This window comes from Haliaeetus leucocephalus, unplaced genomic scaffold (assembly GCF_000737465.1).
Source record: "Haliaeetus leucocephalus isolate CR32 unplaced genomic scaffold, Haliaeetus_leucocephalus-4.0 Scaffold162, whole genome shotgun sequence".
NCBI classification, from domain to species: Eukaryota; Metazoa; Chordata; class Aves; order Accipitriformes; family Accipitridae; genus Haliaeetus; species Haliaeetus leucocephalus.
Genome location: NW_010972598.1, coordinates 6,734,418 through 6,759,825, shown reverse-complemented (window position 1 = coordinate 6,759,825; position 25,408 = coordinate 6,734,418). Strand labels below are relative to the sequence as shown.

Sequence of the window (25,408 nt, the reverse complement as noted above, 5' to 3'; positions counted from 1 at the left end):
GGGGCGGGGGGGAGGGGGCCTCGGGAGCGGGTTGCCGGGGGGACGCGGCCTGGCTCGGCGGCGGCACCGAGATGAGCGGCAAGGAAGGTGATGGTGACGGTGGCGGGGCGCGTACCTCCTCTCCTCTGGGCTTTACAGATATGTCTGTGAATGTAGTTTTAGAAATCTTCATCCTTGGTGGTAACAAAAGGAGTTGCTGCAGCCAAACGCTGAGTGTGTGTTAGGCCTGTAAAGGGCTTGTAGGGGTAAACCTCAACTTTCAATAACGCAGCGCTTGCTTCGAGGCCTGTGGGTCGGTGGGTTTAGCCTAGGCTGTCACGCAGACCTCCGTTCAGCCAGAAAGTAGGCTCTACGACAAGGAAGCTGGCTTTTTTATTTTTATTTAAAGTTAAGGCTAAGTTACTGTTATTGCAGTCTGTGGTCTTCTGAGATTCAAATTGTTGGTTATTCAGTGGAACCTCTTCTCTCTATAATTCTCTCTCTACCCCACCCCACCACCCCCACTTCAGGAGGGCCTGTTTTTTCCGGTAGGTCATTATAGTGTTCCTAACTTTTGGAATATTGTAGAGAGTTTAATTCTCTGCACTATTTCAGGGGTTGCGCTTGTAATGTTTTCAGCTGCTACAGGAAAAACAAAACCCTGAACTCATGTCCTAACAGAAAAGAAGAAAAAAATGATTTTCAGTTTCCTCTTTTAGAAAGTAACTACGCCCACTTCTGGTTTTGGTTTGGGATAATAAACAATTAAACGGAAACATTTAAAAATCCAGTGTTCTTCTGTAACTTTTAAGTAGCTTCCTATTGTTCTTCTTTGAAGGAAATTAAGAGAACTCCACATATTCAAAAACGTATGCTTGTATGTAAGAGTGTGCCAAATTTTGGTCTCTCTTAGGAACACAAAATGTACAGCTGTCACAAAAAAGAGGTAGAGGGAGGAATGGTTAAAACATGAATGACAATGAGTCAGTCCTAGGTGAAGAAGGACAAAAGGAAGAAACAGTACAAAGTGTAAATCAGGAGTAAAACACAGTCCAAGAGAGATGAGTTCTGGGCGAGGGTTTGAAAAGGGAGGCTAAGGAAGAGACATATAAGGCCAGTTGAAGGGAACAGCTATATTGGGTGAAAAAAGAAACTGGTTAATGGGCAGAGTGTAAGGACCTAAGATGCTACGCTGCAGTCGCTAAACCTGCATACCTGGATAATGGTAGTCTACTTAAATTATGCCTTGCTTCTTTTTCTGATTATTGAAGACCTATGACAAATAATTACAGTAATGAAAAACTTGTAGTTTTAATGACTCCTGTCAAGCTGAATATTTAAAATAATTTAAAAAAAAAAAAAAGGTGGGGGGGGAAGGTCTAATCCTGTAGGCCATTGCTCACACAAGAATTTCCATGCAGCCATTCCCTTACAGGAAGGAAACATAAAAGGGTGTGAAGACCTTACAAGAAAAAAAAAAAAGGACTTAGATTACTACCACACTCATCCATTGAAATTTTTTTCTAGGATTTTTTTTCTAATTTTCACTAGGAATGTGGTGGAAAAAGTGGCATGCTAACATGATGTCAGCTGGTAATAAGGTTCATCCAGTTACCTTACTCTATCCTGTAAAATATGGCTACAGTCAATGCTCTGAAGACAGCATTCTGATGCTGCTCATGATCTGGCAAAACTACTTTATTTTGAAATGTATTTTTTCATGTGTATCTTCTGTTAATAGGATCGGGTGGATTCAGAAAACGGAAGCATGACAATTTTCCACATGGTCAAAGAAGAGAGGAAAAAGAGAATGTTAATCCATCTTCAGCTTTGATGGCGTCTTTTAAATGTAAGTAGGCATTTGGAAAGCCAGATTATAAAAACGTGTAGTGTAGAAATTGCTAGGAAATTACTAGTATTTAGTGATGGACTAAACCAGCTTTCTCTGGGGGAGAAACTTGAAACTAGTTGGACTCATGCTTCATACAATTAGAGCTTGGTGTTTTGCTTTCTGTGCAATAAAGTCCTAAGAGTGGGATTTCACATAGCTGCACCTGACTCACGACTTGCTTCCTTTTTCATCCTACCTGCTGTTTTCCATCCCCACCCTGCTTGTGCCGAACCTGATGCTAAGCAAACTGCCTAAGTGTTCAGCCAGACAAAAGGTGAGCAAGCCCTTTGGTGGCAGAAAATGGCAAGATCTGCAGAGGTGTAATGCAGAATCTGAGCCATGGGGATAAGAGGAAGAGATGGCTACCTTTGGGGAGACTGAGAAGGCTCTTAGCTGTTGACCTTAGCTCTGGTGCATAGATGACTAAGCTATTTCAGTGTAAATCTGGATGCATTGATTTGTGAGTTGGTAGCTGCTTATACATGCACTTTTTAAAAATAAGAGTTTAGCTAACTAATATAGGCCTGTATGTAGATGCTTATTTCAGTTTCAGTGCTTTTTTTAAATTAGCTTATATTTTTGTTTCTTTAAATAAGCAAACGTAAACTTCTCTCCAACCAAATTGTTTTTATAGGATTTTGCACAAAACCAGATTTAAACTTCAGTAAATTTAGTTGAACTTTTTCATTAGACAAGCCCTAAAAAGGCAAAGTTGAGCTTCAGAAATGAGAAGCTGTGACAGGAGTAGTGCAGCTGTACTTTCAACTTTAATTTTTCACCCTTAAGCATATCAGTTTATGATAAGGTTGCCATTAATTCAAATTCAAAACAACACTTGTTTCCCTCCTTTCCCATGAGATCCAGTCAGCAGCGTTTGGTTAATTTCAGAAGGGACATAAGTGACATGGTTTATTAAAGATCCCCTCTTTGTGCTGCACTAGTGCTTATAAGCCCCAGATGGAGACACTGGTGGTCTTTGTCTCCCATGTCAGACACAAGCATTAAGAAAAGGTGTGCTCCAGGTGGCTTATAACTGAGCAAGCTGTGTAAGGTGAAACTGACTGGTGCACTCTTTCTATGTATGTTGCCTGTATCCAAACAACTTAATGTGTGAAATTAAACAGCTATACACATTTTGCTCTTTTTCATCTCTTTGGAAGAATGTTGTACTTGAATTGACATCGTTATCTGGTTGGCACCAAGGATTTCTAAAAAAATTAATGAGAAATTGTCTTCTATAATAATAATTAATCAAAAACCAAGGAGTATTCGGTTACACCTTTTTTTTGCTTAATACATTTTAAATATGGCAGCTCAGTGATACAGAGAGTGGATAGTATCTTGGTTTGTAAGGCTGAGATTTATTAAGTGTCATTATTAATGGTCTGATTCTACACCACCAAAATCAATAGTTTGAGTCTTTGCTTTCAGTGATAGATTGGACGTTAACGTGGAATGTGTGGAGGAAATGGCTGTGCGGTCTTGATGCGTTAGCCTGGAGAATCCCCTGAGTTCTAATCCTTTGCAATTTTAGGCAACAGTACAGTAGGTTTTCTTGCATCCTTCTAGGCTAAAGATTACTGTATTTGTCCATGTTTTACTTCAGGTCACAAAACACTTCTTAGTAGTCCCTAACAGGTCTAAAATCTAACGTAAAAGTCTAAAAGCCACAACCATCCAGAGGAGATTTGGGGCATTGCTAATATCTTCAGAATAGTGAATTTCCTGGTAAATGAAATTTGTGAATGGTCATTGGAAATGTCATATATGGCATCCTATGAAGGAAGGTACCAGTCACCCTCCCTCAAGTTCCTGTCACTATGATCTGAGGGAAGATTTCTTCTTGATGAAAATGCAGTGGGGGACTTGACTCTCAAAATTTGGAAGAGACACACTGATCGGACATATGAAAGATTTAAAAGATGAGTAGGAGCATTTGTGACTTATCTTAGAGTTTCAGAAGATTGGGGAAAACAGAATAAAATAGGAACAACCAAGTTTTTATCAAGGTGATGAGAAATACAGTTATTTTTGTAGCTTCATCTGACCTTTCTGCTATGCTTTTCTAAAGGATATTCACTTCTCAGACCCTTTAAAACTGTAACCTCTTAGCTTATTTTCACCATCTTCTCACACGGACACTTTAACACCTCCAACAGTTATGCAGGAAATGTGTTGGATTTCTTATAAGTACCTATTAATGGTTTATTTAGTGCAATAATGGTCTATAAAATGTTGATGGTATTTGTGAAACATTCATAATGTTTGACTGTGATAACCGGATACACATCCTCTCTTCTTTGTGTTCATTGTAGTTAAACAAAGACAATTTACATCAGTAAGTCAGAAATCTTATTTTAAGTAATTGATCTCACTTTGCTTTAGTACTTCTAGTTCTTAGGATATTAAAATACTTGACGTTCGGCCAAGTCTAGTTAGGATGTGAAATGCAACTGTTCTTTTTGCTAAATGTTGCATTTTTAACAGTATATGTGCCTTAGTCAATTGTATTTGTTTGTTTTGTTTTAGAGACTGGTGAATCTTCCTTACTAATGATTGTAGGGTTTTATTTTTTAATTTATCTTGCTGAATTTGGGTGAAATTATAAGTCAGCTTCCTGAACAGCAGTATTGCAGAATAGATTTTACTAGTTAAAACATGTATTTTACCTTAAAATTGTTTGGACTGCCTTAAAGCATCATCAGCGTTGATCTATATTTAAAGCTGACTTAATAAACAAAAGTAGTATTAATGATGAATTTTGCAGCTCTGGCGGGTGGTAGGCAGTGGTGGCCTCCGCAGCCGTGCCCCATGCAGGGCCCACCTTGGGAAAAGGCACCCCAGGGAAAAGGCTGGTGGGGCTGGGGCCCATGAGCAGTTACTGTAGCACAGGCTCTCTGCTCTTCCCCTATGCTCTGTACATGTGATAACCATGCTTATTGTAATGAATGATTCTGCAGCGTTTCAGCTGGAGCTTGACACCAGGCATGATAAATATGAACGGCTTGTGAAGCTCAGTCGTGATATAACTATCGAAAGCAAAAGAACAATATTTCTGCTCCACAGGTTTACCAGGTGAGTCACATTGAGCATGGAAGTGTTCATAGAAACCTAGAAGCTGCCTTGCAGTGTCCCCTGTGTTTGTGATTAATAGCTACAATGTTCTGTTGAGAGGAATTTAATTAACTTTGCATAAACATCCTTTAGGGTGGATGTGAGCTAACGAACGCACACTCGAGTTAGAGAATTAAAAGGTGCTGGTTCAGGTTTCTCAGTTGGTTTTGCTGATGTATTAAACACGATCAGAGTAGTAGAGTATAACAGCAGATGAGAGTTTTCCAGCTTTCAGCAAGCTGGGAGAGAAGAGCATGCACCCTTCCTTCAGGTTAGTTGCTTCTGCAGTTACTTCACCATTTTGGTTTTTACAGCCCCACCCTAGGTCATCAATGCAAAAAGGAGGTGGCCTGGGTTCTGTTTACTTCCGTACATACTGCAGCCTAAGAGGCTTTTGTGTGAAGTTTTGAGCTTCTGCATGTTTTGTGTTCTTATGAGCCTTCAAGCAATCTTTGGAAGCCACAGTTGAACTAGAAGAATAACGGGAAAATTTGAAGCTTTGCATAGCCTGTTGTCTAAAATGTCTACTGTATGTGTCAGACAGTGGTCTTGCGTGTTATGGTTATAACAGCTGTCTGTTCTTTTTATTTTTAATTTAATTTATTTTTTGTTACTTATCAATGCATTTCTGCTGTAGTAGTAACTATTTATAGTTACCACAGTAACAGTTATAAATGGGGATTATGAAGTTGCTCTTTTTAACTTGGTCGTCTTCTGCAGAGAGGCATTGTGATAATTCTAGTAACCGCTACAGCCTTGACTGTAAATAGCTACTCCCACTGCAGGGGCTAGATAGCCGGGAACTGGTAGAGGAAAGAACAACAAAAAACTCCTCTTTACTCCAAATTTTAGATTCCTGTTTTGTAAGACATTCCTGTTTTTGTGAGAGTGGAAGCTTTCCATGCTGTATTTTTATTTCCTTCTCCTTTACTTTTTCACTATTATTGTGGCTTTACTTTCAGAAATCTGTTTGCTTTTAAATGTTTTCTCAAGACCAGCCTATCAGTATTTCCTTAAATAGACTAAACTAATACAGCATATAGATTATTTGGGGGTGGGGGAGGGGGAAGTTTGAAGGAAATTAGATAAACTAAACTTTAAATGCCAAGTATATTGTGGTTGTGAACCAGATATTTCAGCTGTTCCTGAATAGCATAATTACTTCCTAAAAAAAAAAAAAAATCACACATAGAAGTAGATCATGTATTGTATTTTGCAATACTGTAATGTATTGCAAAATATTGATTTATTTTTTTTTTTTAAAGAAGTTGAAGGACTTCTGCAAATACTACTAGTTTTCCAGAATACTTTTTTTGAAGCCTTTGCATGTGTTTCTCATTGTTCTTACTTAAGCAATAATTAAAATTCTAGTCTGGCATAAACATCATGCTACCAGAACTGTGTTTGGCCGGTTGATAATTTTCATGGTAAGAATCTACAGAATTTCAGAATCTACAGTAGGTGTCAAAGTTAAACTGTTTCTCATTCCAATATCAGCTTTGCTTTTTGCTGAAGCCATTGAAAATATATCGGTTAGTAAAAGAAAATGTGTAATGTTTTTTTAATTGTTTGCTCATGTTCTGAAAGCTGCTCTTTCAGTTTCTGTTTTATGATTGCAGTGCTCCCAATGGGGAAGAAATACTAAATGAATCTGAAGTCAAGCTAGATGCTGTCCGACGGAAGATTAAGCAGGTTGCACAAGAACTGATTGGAGAAGACATGTATCAGTTCCACAGAGCTATATCTCCAGGTAAATTATTTTAAAATAGGGAAAGTATGCTGTTTTGCACTAAGCTCAGTTTGTCTTTATGTAGCAGTGGTTCCTCTTCATGCTGCAGGTCTGAATTTTGTCATATTTCTACTGTTACAAATCAGGATTCAGATTAATCTTTGTTATTGGCAAAGTTAGCTCTGGTATTAGAGGGGCTATTGCCCTACAGTATTCTTATCATTGCAGTTAAACAAAGATTTAAAGTTACAACTGGAAGAATTTGGACCCTGACCTAAACTGAAGTTGGGAGTAGTTCTAACAAATGTACTGGCTAGTCTTCTGTGACTGAGAGGAGTATGTGCAACACACTCATTTACTCCACCTGAAGGGTTACAATTTCTGGGAGGAGAGAGGGAGCGACTGTCTTGTGAAATGATCCCATTTTGAGTTGGTAAAGTTAATAAATTAAAACCCTTAGATTAGCATTTTGGTTCTTCCAAAGACTCAGAATGTGCTTCTGCCTCTGTGTTACAAGCATTAAATCAGCGTTTATATCTGTTTCAATTGCATCTTTTTCTCCTCCTCTCTGTAAATAGCAGTCTTTACTAACATCCTTGAGATACTAAGTCCCAGTGCTTTCATGACTCTTGCTGTCAAATCGTATTTCTTTGCTGAATCTTTGCTGACAATCTGAATCTTACCTAAAATTGTTACACCTTGTTTGTGGCAACACATGAGTAAAATATGTAACTGCTTCTTTGACATCTTGGTCATGGCATAAAAGTGTCTTGTGTTTATCAATCTTGTTTTAAACACATTGGAACCCTGTAATCCCGTATATCTTTCCTTGTTCAGGTAAGACTTCATCAGCTGAGGAGAGCTGACGTTTTGCCCTGAATGATTTAATTGTTTAAAAATATCCATAGGATTGATTTGATAAATCAGCACCAAATACATCAATGTACTTTACAAGATAAACAGTGCACAGGTTAACTTGTACTTATGTCTTGCACAAACTTAAGTTTGTTAAGAGTGAGCCAGCTCTTCAGTGAAAGCTCAGTTTGGCACTTTTGAACCAGAAGGAGCTTGCCTTGCTAATCTTCAATGGCTCTAATTCAATTCCACAGTCCTCTTACCTGTGGTGCATTGGGTTGTTCCAATTAAATATAAGTAGTTATTCTTAAAGAGCCAATTAATTTGTGTGCGTCTTGCTGCTCTTTATAGCTTCATACTGTAATGAGGCAATGAAAAGAAAGAGATAATTCAAAACTCTGACACTACAGATGACCTCTAACTGTGAACAATACTAGTCAGAGTATCTTGACATGCTGAAAATGTGTTTAGAGTTTCATTTTAACTACTGCTTAAAAAAGGTGAAAATCCTTGCATTCAGTTTTATGAACAAAGATTTATGAAAGCTTCATTGAGACTTGTAAACCTTGTCTGAATAACCCCTGAAGTTTGTAGTCCTGTGTAAGTCATAGAATGCCATCTATAGAACAACAGCATTTGAGGTCTGCTACCTCATCAGTTTTGGAGAACTCATGATAAAAGCTATCAGTAAAATTGTTATGGGGTAATCAGTTAACCTGCATCAGCTGCTTCACCTGATTTGTCTCTATTTTCTTAGTATCTGGCTTTGTGTGGGTAAATTCAAAGAGGCATACCTACCTCTATTTTTACTGAGGGGCAGCTTGCCTGGAATTAGCTTGCATTCACCTCAGACATAATAGAATACGCCTACATAGCAGACATATGGAAACTTATCATGTGGTAAGTTCTGTGTGTACCCATGTCTTACAAAGCAAGTGAGCAAACCTGATGCTAGGTTTCTACTTCCAGATTCTCTCCTCTGAGTAAAAAAAAATTTACTCAGTTTCAGTTTTTAGTTTTTTTTCAGTTTCAGTTTTTAAAAAATACTGGTTTCAGTTTTTAAAAAATACATATTTTCTAACCTGAAAAGTTAGATTTTTTTTATATGAAAGATATGTAAACTTAAGCTAGCCATAGCAACCTGAAAATAAAGAAATTAATGAAAAAAATTCATTTCAGGTTTGCTTTGTATATTTGGTAAATACACATAGGCAGCTATGTTGATTCTCCTGCAAAATCAATTTCTGACTTGCATAAAGATATCTGTTAATATCAAAATGGACCTGAATAAACTCTTTAGAAAACAACTAAAAATATGCTATCAGAAACAAGTCAGCATTTCTAAAACTTTTCCCCAGTGTTTTAAATCTCAGCCTCTTAAAATGACTAAGATGTATTTGTTCATTGTAGAGCAGGCCAAATTAGACCTCTCTTAGAGGAAGTTAGAGGCCTGCTGCATGTGTATGATGACTCAAACGTGTCCACAGCTGCAAAGCTTTTAGAATAGCTTAGAATATTTCAGTTGGAAGGATGTACAAGATCATCTGAGTCCAACTGCCTGACCACTTCAGGGCTGACCAAAAGTTAAAGCATGTTGTTAAGAGCATTGCCTAAATGCCTCTTAAATGCTGACAGGCTTGGGGCATTGACCACCTCTCTAGGAAGCCTGTTCCAGTGTTTGACTGCCCTCTTGGTAAAGAAATGCTTCCTAATGTTCAGTCTGAAACTCCCCTGGCGCAGCTTTGAACCATTCCCATGCATCCTATCGCTGGATCCCAGGGAGAAGAGCTCAGCACCTCCCTCTTCACGTCCCCTCCTCAGGAAGCTGTAGAGAGCCATGAGGTCACCCCTCAGCCTCCTTTTCTCCAAACTAGACAAGCCCAAAGTCCTTAGCCCTCCTCATAGGACATTCTTTCCAGCCCCATCACCAACTTTGTTGCCCTCCTCTGGATGCATTCAAGGACCTTGACATCATTCTTAAATTGTGGTGCCCAGAACTGCACACAGTTATATATGCAACAGCAGATCCCTAACGCTTACATGGGACTTGGGTGAATTGTCATGGAATTAAGGAATTTTTTTACTACAGTCTTGAGACAATTTAAGAGAATGAATCTTACTGACCTCTCTAGGTAAAAAGAAAGGATGGCAAACAGGTATTAGTACACTAAATAATAGGGGGGAGAAGTAGACTCTGCTGTCCATCTTTCCAGCAGTCAGCTGGGCAGTCTCTGAAATGCCTGAACTTTGTGGTTTTGTGGACAGAACTAAAAGACAGAAACACACAGCCTCCCACTGCATTTCTGGAGTTAGGACTGGGAAACCATTAGAACAGTTTCTGTAATTAGGCAGTTCTTGCCTCATTAAGAAGGCTATATATAAAATCCAACTGAAATAAGTTGCCTTCATTCCATTTCTGTAGGTCATCCACAGCATCTACTTAAATTCTAGCTCTTCTACATGATGCTTCTCTGTGAGGGGAGTTTGTGCCAGCTGGTGTCCATTGTGCATGTTTTGTAAGGGTGCATGTTAGAATATGTCACTGAGAAGACAGGGAATGCTTTTAGGCATTGTTTAAATGAGCTCAAGTGTATGACAAGTATGAAATGCAGACTTTTAGCCAGAGCTTTACTCTTACCTTGTTCATTAAATCCACTCTCCAGTTAGTCATTGGGATGGCAAAAAAAGGAATATGCAGGCTTAAAGACTTGTAGATCTTGATCGTGCTGAAGCTAGGATTAAGGAGGTGTCAGAGATGTGAAGATGCTTGATGCTAGGATTATGAAGCTGAGATAGAAAACCTAGAGACATGAAGAATGAGGGGACAGTTAGATAAAGAGCAACTATGAGAGGGAATGCTACATTCCCCCTGCCTTCTGCTGTTTATGAAGAACTGTAATTGGGAGGGAAACAGTGCTAAGAGTTAAGAATGTTGCTTTTATTTTTGTTTTTAAGTCTAGTGTTCTTTAATTGTTGCTTTACTTTTTTTCACAGTGGAAAAGGTTGCATGCCTTTTTGAAAATAAATGTAGCTAGGAAAAGTGCTAGATCTTTTGTCTTTAAGTATTTCCTAGAGCTGTAAGTCTTGACCTTCCTTTCATGTAGTTTTCAGTTCTGATTTTGTATTTTAAAGAAATTCTGGAGAACTAGTTAAAAAGCTTTTTATGAACAAAAACATTGCCATTAAACTGCTTTTTTCTTCAAAAAAGAATAAAGAAACGCCTCTGTCCCATATCTCAAAAGCAGCATGTCCAATTAACCTCAAACTTCCTAAAAATATTCTCCTTTGTCTTGAAACCAAACATGAAACATCCTCCTGTTCCCCACCCTACCTCTCACAGAAAAAGTAGAAGGGATCAAAACTGGGCTTATAATGGAAACCTTCGTAGCAGCCTTAACTGGGGAATCATGACTGTCTGCATAATAAAGCTGCCTAATACATATTTTATTCAGTATAATAACTGTTAGCCTATAAATAGAAGAGTGCTATGAGTATAATGCTTGGGAATATTGTTTGCCACTTGTAATTGTTAGATGCTTTTTTTGGGGTTACTCCAAGCAGTTGTTCTTTTGACTTGAAGATAAAACAATTCTGGCAGAGCACTAAAGGAGTTTCATGCTTTCCCTCATTAAGAATAGTGCTAATGGCACGCAGGACGTTTCCCCAAAGGACACTTGCATGAGCTCAAGCACTGAGTATAGCACTAATTGAACAACAACAAAAACTGATGACTGTTTTCTACACGTTTCTTAACAGTACAGATTGTCCCAGGGGATAATTAAATAAGCAAACAGAGAGATACTGAAATAATGAAGTCTTTTTTTAATGTAGAGGTCTTCATTTGTTATGTTAGAATGTTCTGCTTTGTTGATATTTTTAAAGCTTTACTATTTGTAATATAGAATTCCTGCTCCTTTGCCCCACTTTGCAGTGTATACCTTATATATCCTGTGAGGAAATGTGTACTGTTTCTTTAAAATAATTGTGAGACACCGTGCAAGAAAAGGACTGGAAAAGATTGTATGAATTTATGAAGGGGAGGAAGAAATTTTTCAGGATTTTCTGTATGTATATATGTGTCTTTGGGTATTTTTTTATATATATATATATATTTAACTCTAAAATACTAAAGACAATTTCAGTAGTATACAAGAAAGACCTGTACAAGCCTTAAGTCAAGAAAGAGGGTGCTCTGCAACACGTTAGGATTTATGGAATTATTCTAAGCATGTTCGAAATGTACTCTGCATAAATGCAAAACTTGTGTAATGCAGAGGGAAACTGAGTTGCTTGATAGGTTGGCATTGTGTGGGATTGAATTGATGATCTTTTTAACGTGATTTTGTTAAATGAAATACCTAGCTATTTGAAGACTTACTCAGTTTTTTGTCCCTTAACAATAAGAGCGTGTGAGAGAATTGTAAGGCTTTTGAGGTGTTAAATTATTTTCTGTAGGGCAGTTTGACTGAAAAACCTCTTGGAGTGATAGATTTAACTACGTGTTGATGTTTTTAGAACGAGGTCATTAGATTCTGCTAGGAGCAAGTATAGGTGTGGTATTATCTTCACAGCTGATAGTCGTACATAAGACAAAATATGGAATGAGGAGCCCATAATTCTTCTGGGGCTTCTTCAGTAGTGTGGCGTAGAGCGATGATGATGGATGCAACTAAAGCATTGTTGGCTGACCTTTCTGTTTGCTGTGTGCTTGTGCTAGCAGCAGTGGTGAGTGGAGTGGTGTGCACAGAGAAGCTCATTAGCTCTTTATCATGTCTGCACTTGCTCTCAATAGGATTAGATGACGAGGCTGTAAAATGTCAGCACCTTGTCAAAACTATTGCTCTGTGACTGCTTCTGCTGCTGATGGTGTGGGAAATTCTGTGTAAAAGTTCAGCATTGACGCAGTCTAACGCATAATTTATCTTGTGCAGGCACTATTTGTGTTCTGAGAGAATGATATAATGGAACTTATTTCTGTCTCCTGCCTTATGCTGTTTAGAGTCACTTAGGTGTGTAATCGTACTGCAACAAGCTGCATTGCTGGATTGGACAAAGTCAGTTAAGTCTGCGTGGATGGAAAGGAAATACTTTTAATGGTGCTAGAATACTGGTTTTTAACTGCAGTATGTAGGACCACCAGACATGATGCTGTAAGAAATGCTATGGAGTTGAGTGAGGTCCATCCAAGCAGGCCAGATTTAGCTTACTGATTATTTAAGTAATACTGGATTTTTTTGGTATTGTATGAGGGATTTGGATTAGAACATGCACTAAAGGAACTGTCCGCGTAATGATTTCTGTGTTACCTGTTTTTTCGTTCGTAACTTTTTCATTCATAATATGGAAAGAACAACTCATACTTGAGCTGTGCTAGCTACCTTTGTATTTGTAGACACCTAGGCATTTCTGAAATAATAGCAAGGTAAAGAACTATTCTGCACATCAGGAACAGTAGAAATAGGACATTTTTTTCTTCTTAAGAAAGTTTAAAAACTGTAATAAAATTGTAATTGTAGGTTGGCAATACAAAGGAAAAGCTTTTTACTGCACGAGGAAGATATCATGAATTGTAAATGTCTCACCCAGGAAGAGGCTTGAATACACCTAAAACTTGAAAGGAAAGCTATCCATGAAGGAAGCAATCAGGTTTCTGCAAGATGGTAGGAAAACATAATAACACAGGAACAGGATGTAACTGAAGAATTAAAGTTAATGTCTTTGCTGTTGTGGGTGAGAGGTAAAAGGCCAGAAATGGAAACAAAGTTTCCTGATTATACTAGAAAATTAGCAGAATTCACAGTGAGTAAGCTAATATTTATCAGATCTAATTTTCTTAATTTGTTTCTCTGTTTTGTTATTTTCTCTGTTTCTCTGATGTTCTCACATCACCAAGTATGGCAACAAAGTTTGTCAAACTGATTTTTTCACCCTGCAAGTTGCTTATTTGAAACTTGATACCTTCAGTTTGTTGTGTTTTACTACCCTTTGATTATTTCTTGTTCATGCCTTTTTCCTAGGTTCTTCCAGGGAAAGTGAAAAATCAGCAACTGCAAAGCTTCTCACTTTTTTACTTTCACTGCACGGTTTGTATGTCCATACACAAAAACTAAAAACAAACCCTGGAAAATGAATGTGAATTCAGATGTGACCAAACAGGGCATGCAGTATGTGAGCATTGATTATCAGCTGATCCCTGAATGAGCTGTTGAGTTCAGCATAAGCCGTAAATTCAGCAGGAGCTGTTGAGGGCAGCGTAAGTCTGTAAGAGAAGCTATATACGGTCTTTTAAAGATGCGTGCTGTGGGTCAGGCCAAATAAAGATTGTCCTTTCCTAGTTCTAACTTAGGACCTAACTGTCCAAAAGTCCTGCAGTGGCAAATACTGTGATTATTTACATGACAATCTGAAACTAGTGATGTTGTTTGTCTTTTAATTCAGTTTATAGCTAGCAAATGGAGGAGATCTTGTGCTCTGGCTCAGCAATTTTTTTTGACCCTGCAGCTGTTAACATCAGTCGTTCACAGACCAGAGCTCTCCAGCCTTTAGAGGAACCAAGTGCAGGTGGAACATGAGAGAAGAGCAAGAAAGATCTATGAACCTTTTTTGTTTGTTTGTTTAAAATCACACAGGAGAATGTGTCATAGAGGAACTCCATTCCAGGAAACAACTAGTATAGCGCATCGTGATTAGTTTTTTGTTTTGCAGTCATGTGGTGAGAAAGAGGGGTTGGTGAGTGGTGATGTACCTTTTTTACTGTTCTGTATTTATGAGGATAAATGGCCACCATCGGTACTTCTGACATGGTAGTGAGTTGGGGCTGTTGCATGGAAACAACATCACCTTGAGAACTTTCACTGGGGTTTGAACTGAAGAAGCTGTGTTGTGTTAGGTGCTCTTCCTTCTTTGATCATTGAACATCCTGACTGAGTCAGAGCTTCCCTTCCTTGGTATCTTGAACACTTGCCCTCAGGGCTGTTAGTAGTATAGAATTTGCCATCTAACTGAATGACTTTAAAAACGATGTATCAGTTATCAAAGCAATTGGAGGTAGTCAAAGAGATCAGGAAGACTACTTGTCACAGGAATAGTTTGGGCTTTTTTTGTTTGTTTTTTAAGAACTCATGTAGAACTTTGGCTGCTCTTCAGAATTACTACATTTGGGGGGGCGGAATTAAACAAAAAACCTCCAACCCTTCAGAACAAAAAACTTGGTTACAAAAGTAACCACAGTACATTCCTCAGGTCTTCAAGTAGGAGCAAAATGAAAGCTTGTGAATTTCTCATCCATGATGAGTCATCTGCAAAAAACCTAGCATTTGTCATATGTACATGTGTTTCTAATAACGATAACAAAAAGGCTTGATTAAACCATTCTCTGCAATGAGAGATTAAAATATTCTTTGCAGTTCTCCGTGGGGTTTTTGTGCCTGTTAGGGGAAATAATTTAACTCTCACAGGCACCTGTGCCTGTTAAATAGGGAACCTGTATTTGTTTCTGTAGTTATTGGGAAAACAGACTAATCTTGGGATTACCTTTTCCTTACAGTTGGTGTGTATTCAACTTTAAACAAAAGTGCAAACAATATTAACACTTCAGTATCTGAAATACATCACTTCAACACGTGCAGCTAGAAGGGAACAGAACTTCTTAGTGATCATAGATGTGTCAAGTAGCAACTGGATAATCAACAAAGCATTCAGTACTTAATAGGAGAAATTTGCATCAATTTAATTATTGATATAACAGTAAATCAGTTTAGACAAATCACTGCTAGATGTAATATACATTATTTATATTCCATTAGTAGTCAGTTCAAGGTTATTTAAAATAAGTTTTTCTGACAAATATTCACATCTGGGTTTGTACTGATTACTAAAGTAATTTCAAAACTGGACTGATAAAATGGAGCAGTTTGTTTATGTGGATGTGGACTTAGCTATGTTTTTTCTCTCCCCAGTTCCCTTAAAAATTCAGACTACTTGTAGCCCTACCTGCCATAATGACGCAGCTTTTGACGTATTACTCAGTGAATAGAAACAGATTTATTTTTTTTCCCCTCACATTTGTAAGATTTTATGGACATTTGTTCTAGTGCTTTTATTTGTATTTGTTAGTTGGTCCCATTTTATAAAATCCATCCCTGAGTGGAATTATTCTTTTAAGCCATTTTCACAACAGGATGTCCAGAGCATGCCAGTCTCAGAGGATAGCTGGCTTTATGCTCTTTCAGTGTACTGTTATAAAATTAACCTTTGACTTCACGCTTACAATCAACAAAGCAGTTGGATTGTTTCACAGCCTGTTTTGGTTTAATTACTTAAGTTTTTATCACTTGTGCATGCAAAGAGACCTGTGAATCTAAGGAATCATTGCCAGGTCTGGAAAGCACTTCAATGGAAAAGACTGCGCTGTGAATTGTCAGTTTCATCTCAATAGGATGCTGACTCTGAAGCAAAATGGTTTAATTTGTGTATTAATACTTTTAAATTTATTGCTTGTACTTGTTTCAGTTGATGTGCCTGGTTAATTATTTGCTTATTTTACCAGTTCTTCCCTTCATTGATCAATATGCTTGTAGAAGTGGGTTCTTTAAGTTTACCATCCTCCCCATATTTGGCAGAGCTTAGTAATAAGGATTCTCCAGTTTAACTTTGTTTTTTCTCTGTTTGGGATTTCCGCATGAATATGAATCCATTTTTTTTCTGGGTTGTGTGGGTTTTGGTGTTTTTGTTTGTTTGTTTGGGTTTGTTTTGTTTTGTTTTTTAATGAGAATGTAACTTGCCAGCCTAAACATGATGTTAAGATAGAGCTGTGGCTCTGCTGTTTTGATTTTGTAATGAATTTGCAAGTGGGTAGTTTCACATGACCCGCCCTGTAAATAATGTGCCCCACCCTTCATATAGTGATCCTGGAAGAAACTTGCTGTGTGTATTTTCCTACTATCTTTCTAGTGGCTGCTATTGGCCTGTGATTGCTGCTGCACAGTTTAGGGGAGGAGCTGGGTCAGAGAAGACAGGGTGTCATCTGCTTGTGTCCTAACCATCAGCCCAGGCTGCTCTGTGAACAAAAAGATACAGGGTAAGAGGAAAGAAAGAGGATGAAGGGATAGAAGGAAAATGAGTTTGAGAAGAAATAGGGAGAGAAGAAGCTTATTCGGGAAGATGGCAGGTAGCACTGGCATTGCTCACCTTAAGAACTGAGAGGCATGAAATCCATTTTAACCCATTTTTTAACTGTTGAACAGATATGTAAAGGAGGAAATGAAGTAAACAAAATTTTAGGAGGAAACTCTCACCTCTTGTTTGATCTGTTATTCTGGGTTAAAACTTCTCTCCATGCATGCATGTACATCTCGGGTGGAATTAGATTCTGTTTACCCTAACCTGACTCCTGCAATTAAGGAATTTCTATTCTTTACTCATTTTTTAAATAGCACTATCTTTTCCTACCCCTCATGCATTCTTTTGACACTTGGACTGAGTGCTCCAGTGACTTGGTTTTTTGAAGAAACCTGATTTCTTGCTAAGTTTCTTAGAGAAACTGCTTAACAGTTCTTTCTCAGAGTGTGCATGTGTGGATAAGGATAAATGTCTTGAATATCAGCTGATACAGCTGGCAAAAAAAGTGCACAAGCTTTCAGGCACAAAATCTCCTCCTTTATAGATAATATTTGCTCAGAAGATATCTCAGTTTAACTTTCTAGTTCTTATGTAGAAAATAAATTTTCAAAATATAGGAGGAAGCTGTTATACTGGGTCACTGTAACTTGTCACTAGTACAAGCTATTTATATTGAGTAAATGTAATAAAATATCAAAATACTTAAGTATTTTGTTACCTTTGGTAATTTGAAGAAGTGCTAGTAGAAATAATACAGTGCTTTTAATTGGGATTTTTGGTCTGTGTACTAGAAAAAAAAAATTACATAAAGGGCAGTCTTACAAACTATTCCATTACTGGCAGCTCAGTCTGTAAATAAGCCAATTTTGGAATAAATCCAAAACAAGAGCATAAGGGGAAAGGTATTGTTGGATGGTGTAATGAAATGGGATGGGGTTTTTCACCTTGGGGATTATTTGCTGAAAATAGCGGATGTCCTACCATTAAGCTAAAACATAACATGTTTAAACATCCTTCTACCTGCACATGGAAACACCTTATTTCAAGGTCTTGGGTCATTGAAGTGTCATGTTGTAGCTACTTTTGGAAGAAGGACTTTAAAAAGAAAAAAAAAAAAAGTCAAACATTACTATTTTTTGCAAAGTAGTTGTTACCAGGATTTGTTACCAGTCTATTTGTAATGGTAACAACTTTAAATGAGGTTTTGTAAGGCTTACTTGTAAATAGTGGGAGATAGATTCCTGAATTGTGAAAGGGTGACAGCAAATGACAAACCAGACAGTTTGCACAACGTTTGCATGGTAGTGTTAAACAGAAGGAGGGAGGAGAAGAGTGGAACATGTCAGCTATTGTGGGATGAGAGGAAGCAAAAATGTGTGTGTGTATACATACATATAAGTATGCCTATATAAAAAAAAATACATAAAAATAAATGAACTGAGGAGCCAAACACTTATCCTGGAAAAGGACAAAACATGTGTGGAGAAGTAGTAAAGTGGAGTGAGCTGAAACTGGAAGTTACGATTGATCAAGAAGACTGTTTACCAGAAAGTCTGAGAGCTGATTTGATCTCCGAGAACTCGGAGAAAATGCCAAGTTGATTCTTCCTATGTGATAGTCTTCTCCACAGACAGAAGAGAACGATTCTCACAGATGTTGTCATGTTGAGTGCTGCTATATCTGGTAGCTTACAGCTTATCCACAGAAAAAGCCCAAATTTCGTAATGGATTACTGGCCATGTTACATCAGAGGGTAAGTCAGGAAAAGAATGGGTGATGCAATCTACCTCTCTGCAACTTCTGAAGTTATCTTAGAAGATCCTGAGTAGCTTTTATCTAGTATTCTTCTATTGCTTGTGCCCAGAATGCTTTACCTGAATTCAGTTGATGAAATTACTGTATTTAATTGGCCTTGCAGCTCCCTGTGTGTGTTCTGATTTGTGAACAGCAGTGCTGAGTGTGGCTTTGGTTGCTGCATGGTTCTTCTGCCTTTCCCACTGCTGCTGTACAGAAGCATAAAGGGTGTAGGTTGAATTGCCATTCTGAATTGCCCCCACTGATCTTGCAAATACATATTTAAAAGGAAAAAAAAATGTAGCTCACTCATCACGCTTTTGTGATTGTAATGTGGAAAGCCTTCTACAAGTGAATTTTCCCTTGAGGTTACTGCTAGTTTTTTGGGGTATTTCCATTCTCATCTATTATTCAAATCTATGTTCTGTTCTTTTTGATTTAGACTTTTTCTTTGATCCAGATGAAGTCTAAATTTGCTGATTCCTGCATATCTCTGTAGGCTGAGGTCCTGGCCCTGAAGAGGTCAGTTGAGGATTTTAAGATTATTCTAATGGAACTGGGATTCTACTTCTGGTACCCTTGGGTACCTCCACATTCTCTCACTTTACGCACTGGCAAAACTATTGTCTAATCCTGGCCCCCTTGCAGTGTGATAGAGCAGTGTCACCTCTTTGCTTCTCTTTGAAGTGAAACCATCCCCTTAAAATGGCTCAGAATGGCTCTGCTAGCGCCATCTCTGTTATGTTACAGTCTCTTCCTTTAACGTCATCCTTTGGTGCTTTCTCTGTCCATAGGTCAGATATACACATGCATTGATTTTGTCTTCAAAACTTTTTTTAGCTTGGTCCTGCCATGGCTATTTGTTCCAGGTTTGTTTCTGCTTTTTTTCCACTGACACTGCCAACTTCAGCTTTCTGCTTATGAAGTTTTCCCACATGCTTTCCTCAAATCTGCTCTCTGCACATAAGGAAAAACTGACAGAACCTGTGAAATCACTGTCTGGACATTCACGCTCTTTTTTAGATCTCACCTTTGCTATAACGCATACAAAAAATCACCATCTGCTAAGTAGGTAGCAAGAGGAAATTGTGGCAGGTGGCTGCAGGTGGCATACAAATCTGGTACAAGCTACATTTGTTATCCCGTCTTTTATTTCCTTGCCAACATGCCACCTCCTTTTGTCTTCCTGCATGCCTTGTTTTTAGAATATAAGTTCTTTTGGACAGAGCTGTTGTTCAGTATATTCCTCTTATTGGATGTCACAGCCCTTTCTGGTTGATTTGGGGGGGGGCGGGGCTGGAGTGATCTGTAACAGTAGATGCTTTGTCCTGAACGTGAATTTCACCTGACCTGCATGTTTTAAGGAGCCTGTTCACTAATTCCCACAAAATAGAGAAGTGGAAAATTCAGTCTTAAAGAAGTATCTACTGTTGCTAATAAGATGAAACAAAGGAAACTTCTTTTTTTTTTTTTGTAGGAGAGCCACCTTGCTTTTGATTTATTTGCAGTCTTTTTCTCTGCATTGTGTCCTGTGTCTTTGTGAACTTGTGAAATAGTAATCTGAACTCTCCATCATACAAATGCCTTATTTTAAAAGCTCCTTTATCATAGAATGGTTTGGGTTGGAAGGGACCTTTAAAGGTCATCTAGTCCGACCCCCCTGCAATGAGCAGGGACATCTTCAACTACATCAGGTTGCTCAGAGCCCTGTCTAACCTGACCTTGAATGTTTCCAGGGATGGGGCATTGACCACCTCTCTGGGCAACCTGTGCCAGTGTTTCACCACCCTCATTGTAAAAAATTTCTTCCTTACATCTAGTCTAAATCTACCCTCTTTTAGTTTAAAACCATTACTCCATGTCCTATTGCAACAGGCCTTACTAAAAAGTTTGTCCCCATCTTTCTTATAAGCCTCCTTTAAATATTGAAAGACCGCAATAAGGTCTCCCTGGAGCCTTCTCCAGGCTGAACAAGCCCAACTCTCTCAGCCTGTCCTCGCAGGAGAGGTGCTCCAGCCCCTGATCATCTTTGTGGCCCTCCTCTGGACGTGCTGGAGCAGGTCCATGTCTTTCCTGTGCTGAGGTCCCCAGAGCTGAAGGCAATACTGCAGGTGGGGTCTCACCAGAGCAGAGTAGAGGGGGAGAATCCTCTCCCTCGACCTGCTGGCCACCCTGCTTTTGATGCAGCCCAGGATACGGTTGGCTTTCTGGGCCGCAAACGCACATTGCTGGATCATATCTGGCTTTTCATCCACCAGTACCCCCAAGCCCTTCTCTGCAGGGCTGCTCTCAATCCCTTCATCCCCCAGCCTGTACTGATACTGGGGGTTGTCCTGACCCAGGTGCAAGACTTTGCACTTGGCCTTGTCGCATGTCATGAGGCTCACATGGGCCCACTTCTCAAGCTTGTCCAGGTCTTTCTGGATGGCATCCCGTCCCTCAGGCACGTCCACTGCACCACTCAGCTTGGTGTCATCTGCAAATTTGCTGAGGGTGTCCTTGATCCCACTGTCTACGTCATTGATAAAGATATTAAACAGTACTGGTCCCACTACAGACCCCTGAGGGACATGATGGGGAGCTGCTGTTCAGTGTGTTTCTGAGAGTAACATGATGCTTCATACTGATGTTAGAGAAGGTTCTGAATGAAAAATGCAGTTGGAGTAAGAACTTGAAAATGTTTATCTGTTGTGTTCTTGGTCTGGTTTTCATACTTCAAAGCGTGCTGTTAGATTATGTTTCAGTGTTATTTCAGGATTATCTTAGTTTGCACTTTTTGCTAGTAACCTTAAAATAGTCTCACTTAAAAGATTTCTAAAAAAATAAATAATTGTGAGCATGGATCATTGCTGGAAAGTTTGAATCATTAGGTTAATTCTTCTGCTATTTTTGCAGGACTTCAAGAATATGTTGAGGCAGTCTCATTTCAGTATTTTATCAGAACACGATCTTTAATTAGTGTTGAAGAGATCAACAAACAACTAATATTTACAGCAGAAGACAGAGAAGAAACAACAAACATGGTAAAAGTTTTTCTTTTCTCATGTGACAAACATCTTTCTGGGATGGAAATGCAATGAGTAGGCTTAGTTACATTTTTGGCATCTGATTAAATAAGGCCAGTTAGTGGTATGGTATTAGATATACATGTGGGCTTTGACTGACTTGTTCAAAAAATGCTTTTTATTCTGACAAGTGGTAAAGTGAATCTGTGGAATACAAGTTTATAAATTTCACGTTCTTTTTATTCAGAGCAAACTGAACTCCTTCTGGTAGGGGGGAAGATCCAAGATAGTGAAATACTAGCAAACAAATGTAGAGGAGGGGTTTTTAATGGCTGGGACTGCCTGCAAGGCCTACTGGTGTATAGTGATGTAGCAAAAGTTGGGGGAGATAAATGAATCCAAGGCAGGATGAACACCATGAATGAAATCTTACTGCTGGCACTGAACCAGTCACAGGAGGCACTGTATTCACCTTCTGTTAAAATGCACTCTGCCTATGTCTTAGCTTGATCATTTGTAACTTTCCTGGGATTGATCTTGGTGCTTCCCCTCAGAGGACAAGCTTGTGTCCCATTATACCTTAGCCCTAATACCATACCTGCTGTTTCTTGACTTGCCTATACTCCTACCCTGCGCTATATAGACCTATTTGCATAGGGACAAACTACTGCCACCAGCCACAGTAAACTGGCTACAGTTTGATTGTTGACAGGACAAAAGGCGATTTTGTAGTAATGTACAGAAATGCACAGCACTACTGCTTCAGATGAATTCCTGAGTCTGCTTCTGTTGAAGAGATTCTGCTGTAAAGCACTTCTTATTCTTTCTTCATCCTCTTGGTAAGGTATTTGCAAAGAAGCCAAGTTTTTAGCATAAGTTTGTTTGTTCTTACCAGAGGCAAACCCATTGTGGCACACTTGTTTTAACAAATTGTGAAGTTGTTAACTCCTGCATACACACCTCTGACCAGATTTGTGAATTTGGGTGGATAGCATGTTATAGGAACAAGGGAACAGAAACCCGTGTTGTCTCCCACATTACCGGTATTTTGGCAATAAAAAGTATTGGAAACTTGGATATAGGAGGAAACTTGTAGCTTTGTGATGAGTTTTCTTCATGAAGTATTTTTTAAGCTATTTTTATGAGTTCAGATGATATAAAATGGATCTGAGAACTATACCTATCAGCTTCTTGTAGAAAATATATTTTGAAATTCAAGATACTAATACAAAATGATATGATTTGTTTTCATAATGCAGACTCTTTTTGATTCTTGATTGCTTTGATAGCTTTGGACAGACTTTTTAGGGAAAATTTAAATCTATTAGGCTGAGATCTGTCAGGCAAAAAAAAAAAGCAACTGCAAATAAATGTTGGTACAAAGACATGATAGTTCTGTTTGCACATAGAGATGCTAGAAGCAGGGTATGTTTATCATGCATGCTAGAATGGAAATCACATCTCAAGTCGAAATGATGCTTTCATACCTTCTGGTATGCTGGAAAGAGATTAGTACTTCTGAAATCAGACTGTGTAGAAGTGCCATGCAATTTAATTTTCCAGAATGTTTTTAATTACCAGTTATGTTAGATAAGTTGGTATGTATTTGAACCGTTTTTCATAGTTCATTCTACTGGACTTTGTTCTGTTCTATCCTCAGACCTCCAATTCCCATGATAAACAGCCACACACTTGGAGCCTGAAGGTAACACCTGTAGATTACCTGCTGGGAGTGGCCGATCTAACTGGAGAGCTGATGCGGCTGTGCATCAGCAGTGTTGGAAATGGTGACATAGACACGCCTTTCGAACTGAGCCAGTTCTTACGTCAGATTTATGATGGCTTTACTTTCATTGGCAACACTGGACCTTACGAAGTATCTAAGAAGCTGTATACCTTGAAACAGAGTCTGGCAAAAGTAGAGAATGCCTGCTACACGTTAAAAGTTCGGGGGTCTGAAATCCCAAAGCACATGCTGGCTGATGTGTTCTCCACCAAAACGGAATTGATTGACCAAGAGGAGGGCCTTTCTTAAAATAAGGAGACTGTTGCAACTCGGAAGGGAAGAGGACTTAAGAGAAAGATTTTTAGTTATGGTTTGTGGGGTTTTGACCCTTCTCAAAACTTTTTAGGTAGAGACATTTTTAGTTTTATCTATGAGAAGATTGTTTGCAGTGATAATTTGTAACCAGAAATACTTTTTATGATGTGCAAGAGAACAAATGTTTGACTTTGTCCCCTCGGTATGGAATTTCCTGTATTGCTCCATTGTATCTTCTTTCAGAATGACCAAAATTTCCACTGCACCCTACACCAGTGTCTGTCAGTTGTGTGAGTCACCTCAAACTGTTGTGGTTGCTGTTACCAGTTTTCGGCAAGCACAGCACTGGAAAAAAAGTGGTTAGGTACTGTTATTTAGCATTATCCATAGGTTTCTGCTGACACATTTTCTGAGTATTTGGGTTCTATACTCATGTCATACCTAAAACAATGCAGTTATGTATAAGTTCTTCCCTTGACTTGAAACTGAGGTGGTGTCAAAGGTGCCATGTAACTTAAGTTTTCTCTGATTAATGCTTTTGAGCATGAAACTGAAGCTAAGTCAACTTTTTTGCCAATTGATAACGAAGCTAATTGCACCAGGTAGATACTACTGTGCACTTGTTATTTTGGGGCCCCGTTTAAATTGAGCTCTGTTCAAGCTAACACTGGTACTTCACAGTTCTGACATGAGCTAGAAAATCCACACCAAAAAAAATTGTGGAATGTATTGGTTTACATTTTTTGTAATACAGTTTAATGCAGAATCTGACATCTTGCTGTTTGTAGACAAAAGCGGAAGACCTACCAAGTGTGTTTAACATGAATAATTTGGTGTTAGGCTAAGCAGGTTTTGGCCAAAACAAATGCAGTGTGGTGTTGGAAGTCTGTTCTCCATTGTTTGTGCTGCCCTGAGGACCTCCAGTGGGGTTGAACTGGTAGAAGTGAAAAAGGGCTAGCCAAGCTTTGAATATCTGTTAGCAGGAACTGTATCATCTGCATGTTCCTATGGAAAGGAAACTGCAAACAGAAGTAAGGCAGACATTCTGACTTCCACATTTATCTTTGAGGTGGGTATGTCACCATTGGCAAAAAATCAGGGCTTTCTGCCGGTGTCTGAAGTTATGAAAGTCTGATAATGTACATTATGCTAAAGGAAAACAGATAAAACAACATGATCTTTAGACTCCAGGAAATAGGCCTCCCAACTGCAATTGAAAATACTGCATGTTTTTTATTTCCACTTCCATATGCTGTGATACTGCCAATATTTTTCCCATGAGCATGTCCTGAGTAGCCGGGATAATCTGATATATGGATAGGAATGGGTAAATACATTTCTGTCACATTTTTCCATTGTTTCCACATAAAGCAATATGTGGTCGGTTGAACAAGGAGTGGCTTTTTTCCTATTGTTTAATACTATTTTTTACAATAAATTCTGAAAAGCAGTCACTGCCTGTACATTGGTCCTTTTGCCTGTCGGTCCCAGCGGTAAATAATGGTGCAAGTTTCCCACTGTGCAGGACTTGACTTGGAAGTTTTGTTCCTTTCCTATATTCATACTTTGAGGGGCACTTTCTAATCTTGAATCTCTCTTCTCTTTCTCCCTTAACTTTATTCTGTGAAGTTGAAAAACTAGTTAGGAGAGAAACTTCGTGTGATCCTCGTCATCTGAATGCATTGCATTTTTTTAATTCACAAAACAAGTTTATCGCTGGAATAAATCGGCAATGGTGCCTGCATTTTTACATCTCTCCTTTTTTCTCTGCTTTTTTTCTGATGGGAGGAGGGCAAAGAAAGGAGAAGGATACTTATTAATAAGGAATGGTTCCCCCCCCAAATGAATGCATCTAGTATTTCAGTTGTTGCAGGTAAGAG

The 25,408-nt window shown here is 38.6% G+C and overlaps 1 protein-coding gene across 1 annotated transcript; it reads left to right on the top strand.

Annotated features, from left to right (window-relative positions):
- The first annotated feature begins 12 nt into the window (after window positions 1–12).
- Window positions 13–25,118, top strand: TSNAX (translin-associated factor X). Its single transcript, XM_010562653.1, has 6 exons — window positions 13–87; window positions 1,721–1,828; window positions 4,831–4,945; window positions 6,604–6,734; window positions 21,378–21,505; window positions 23,148–25,118. Exons 1-6 carry the CDS (start codon window positions 72–74, stop codon window positions 23,520–23,522), a joined length of 873 nt encoding a protein of 290 aa, XP_010560955.1. The 5' UTR covers window positions 13–71; the 3' UTR covers window positions 23,523–25,118.
- Window positions 25,119–25,408: the final 290 nt, after the last annotated feature.

Bases quoted from the DNA above. Each gene is read 5' to 3' on its own strand.
- TSNAX (XM_010562653.1), top strand. The intron at 1,829-4,830 runs GTAAGTAGGCAT...ATGATTCTGCAG, and splicing joins TTTGATGGCGTCTTTTAAAT to CGTTTCAGCTGGAGCTTGAC. The intron at 21,506-23,147 runs GTAAAAGTTTTT...TTCTATCCTCAG, and splicing joins GAGAAGAAACAACAAACATG to ACCTCCAATTCCCATGATAA.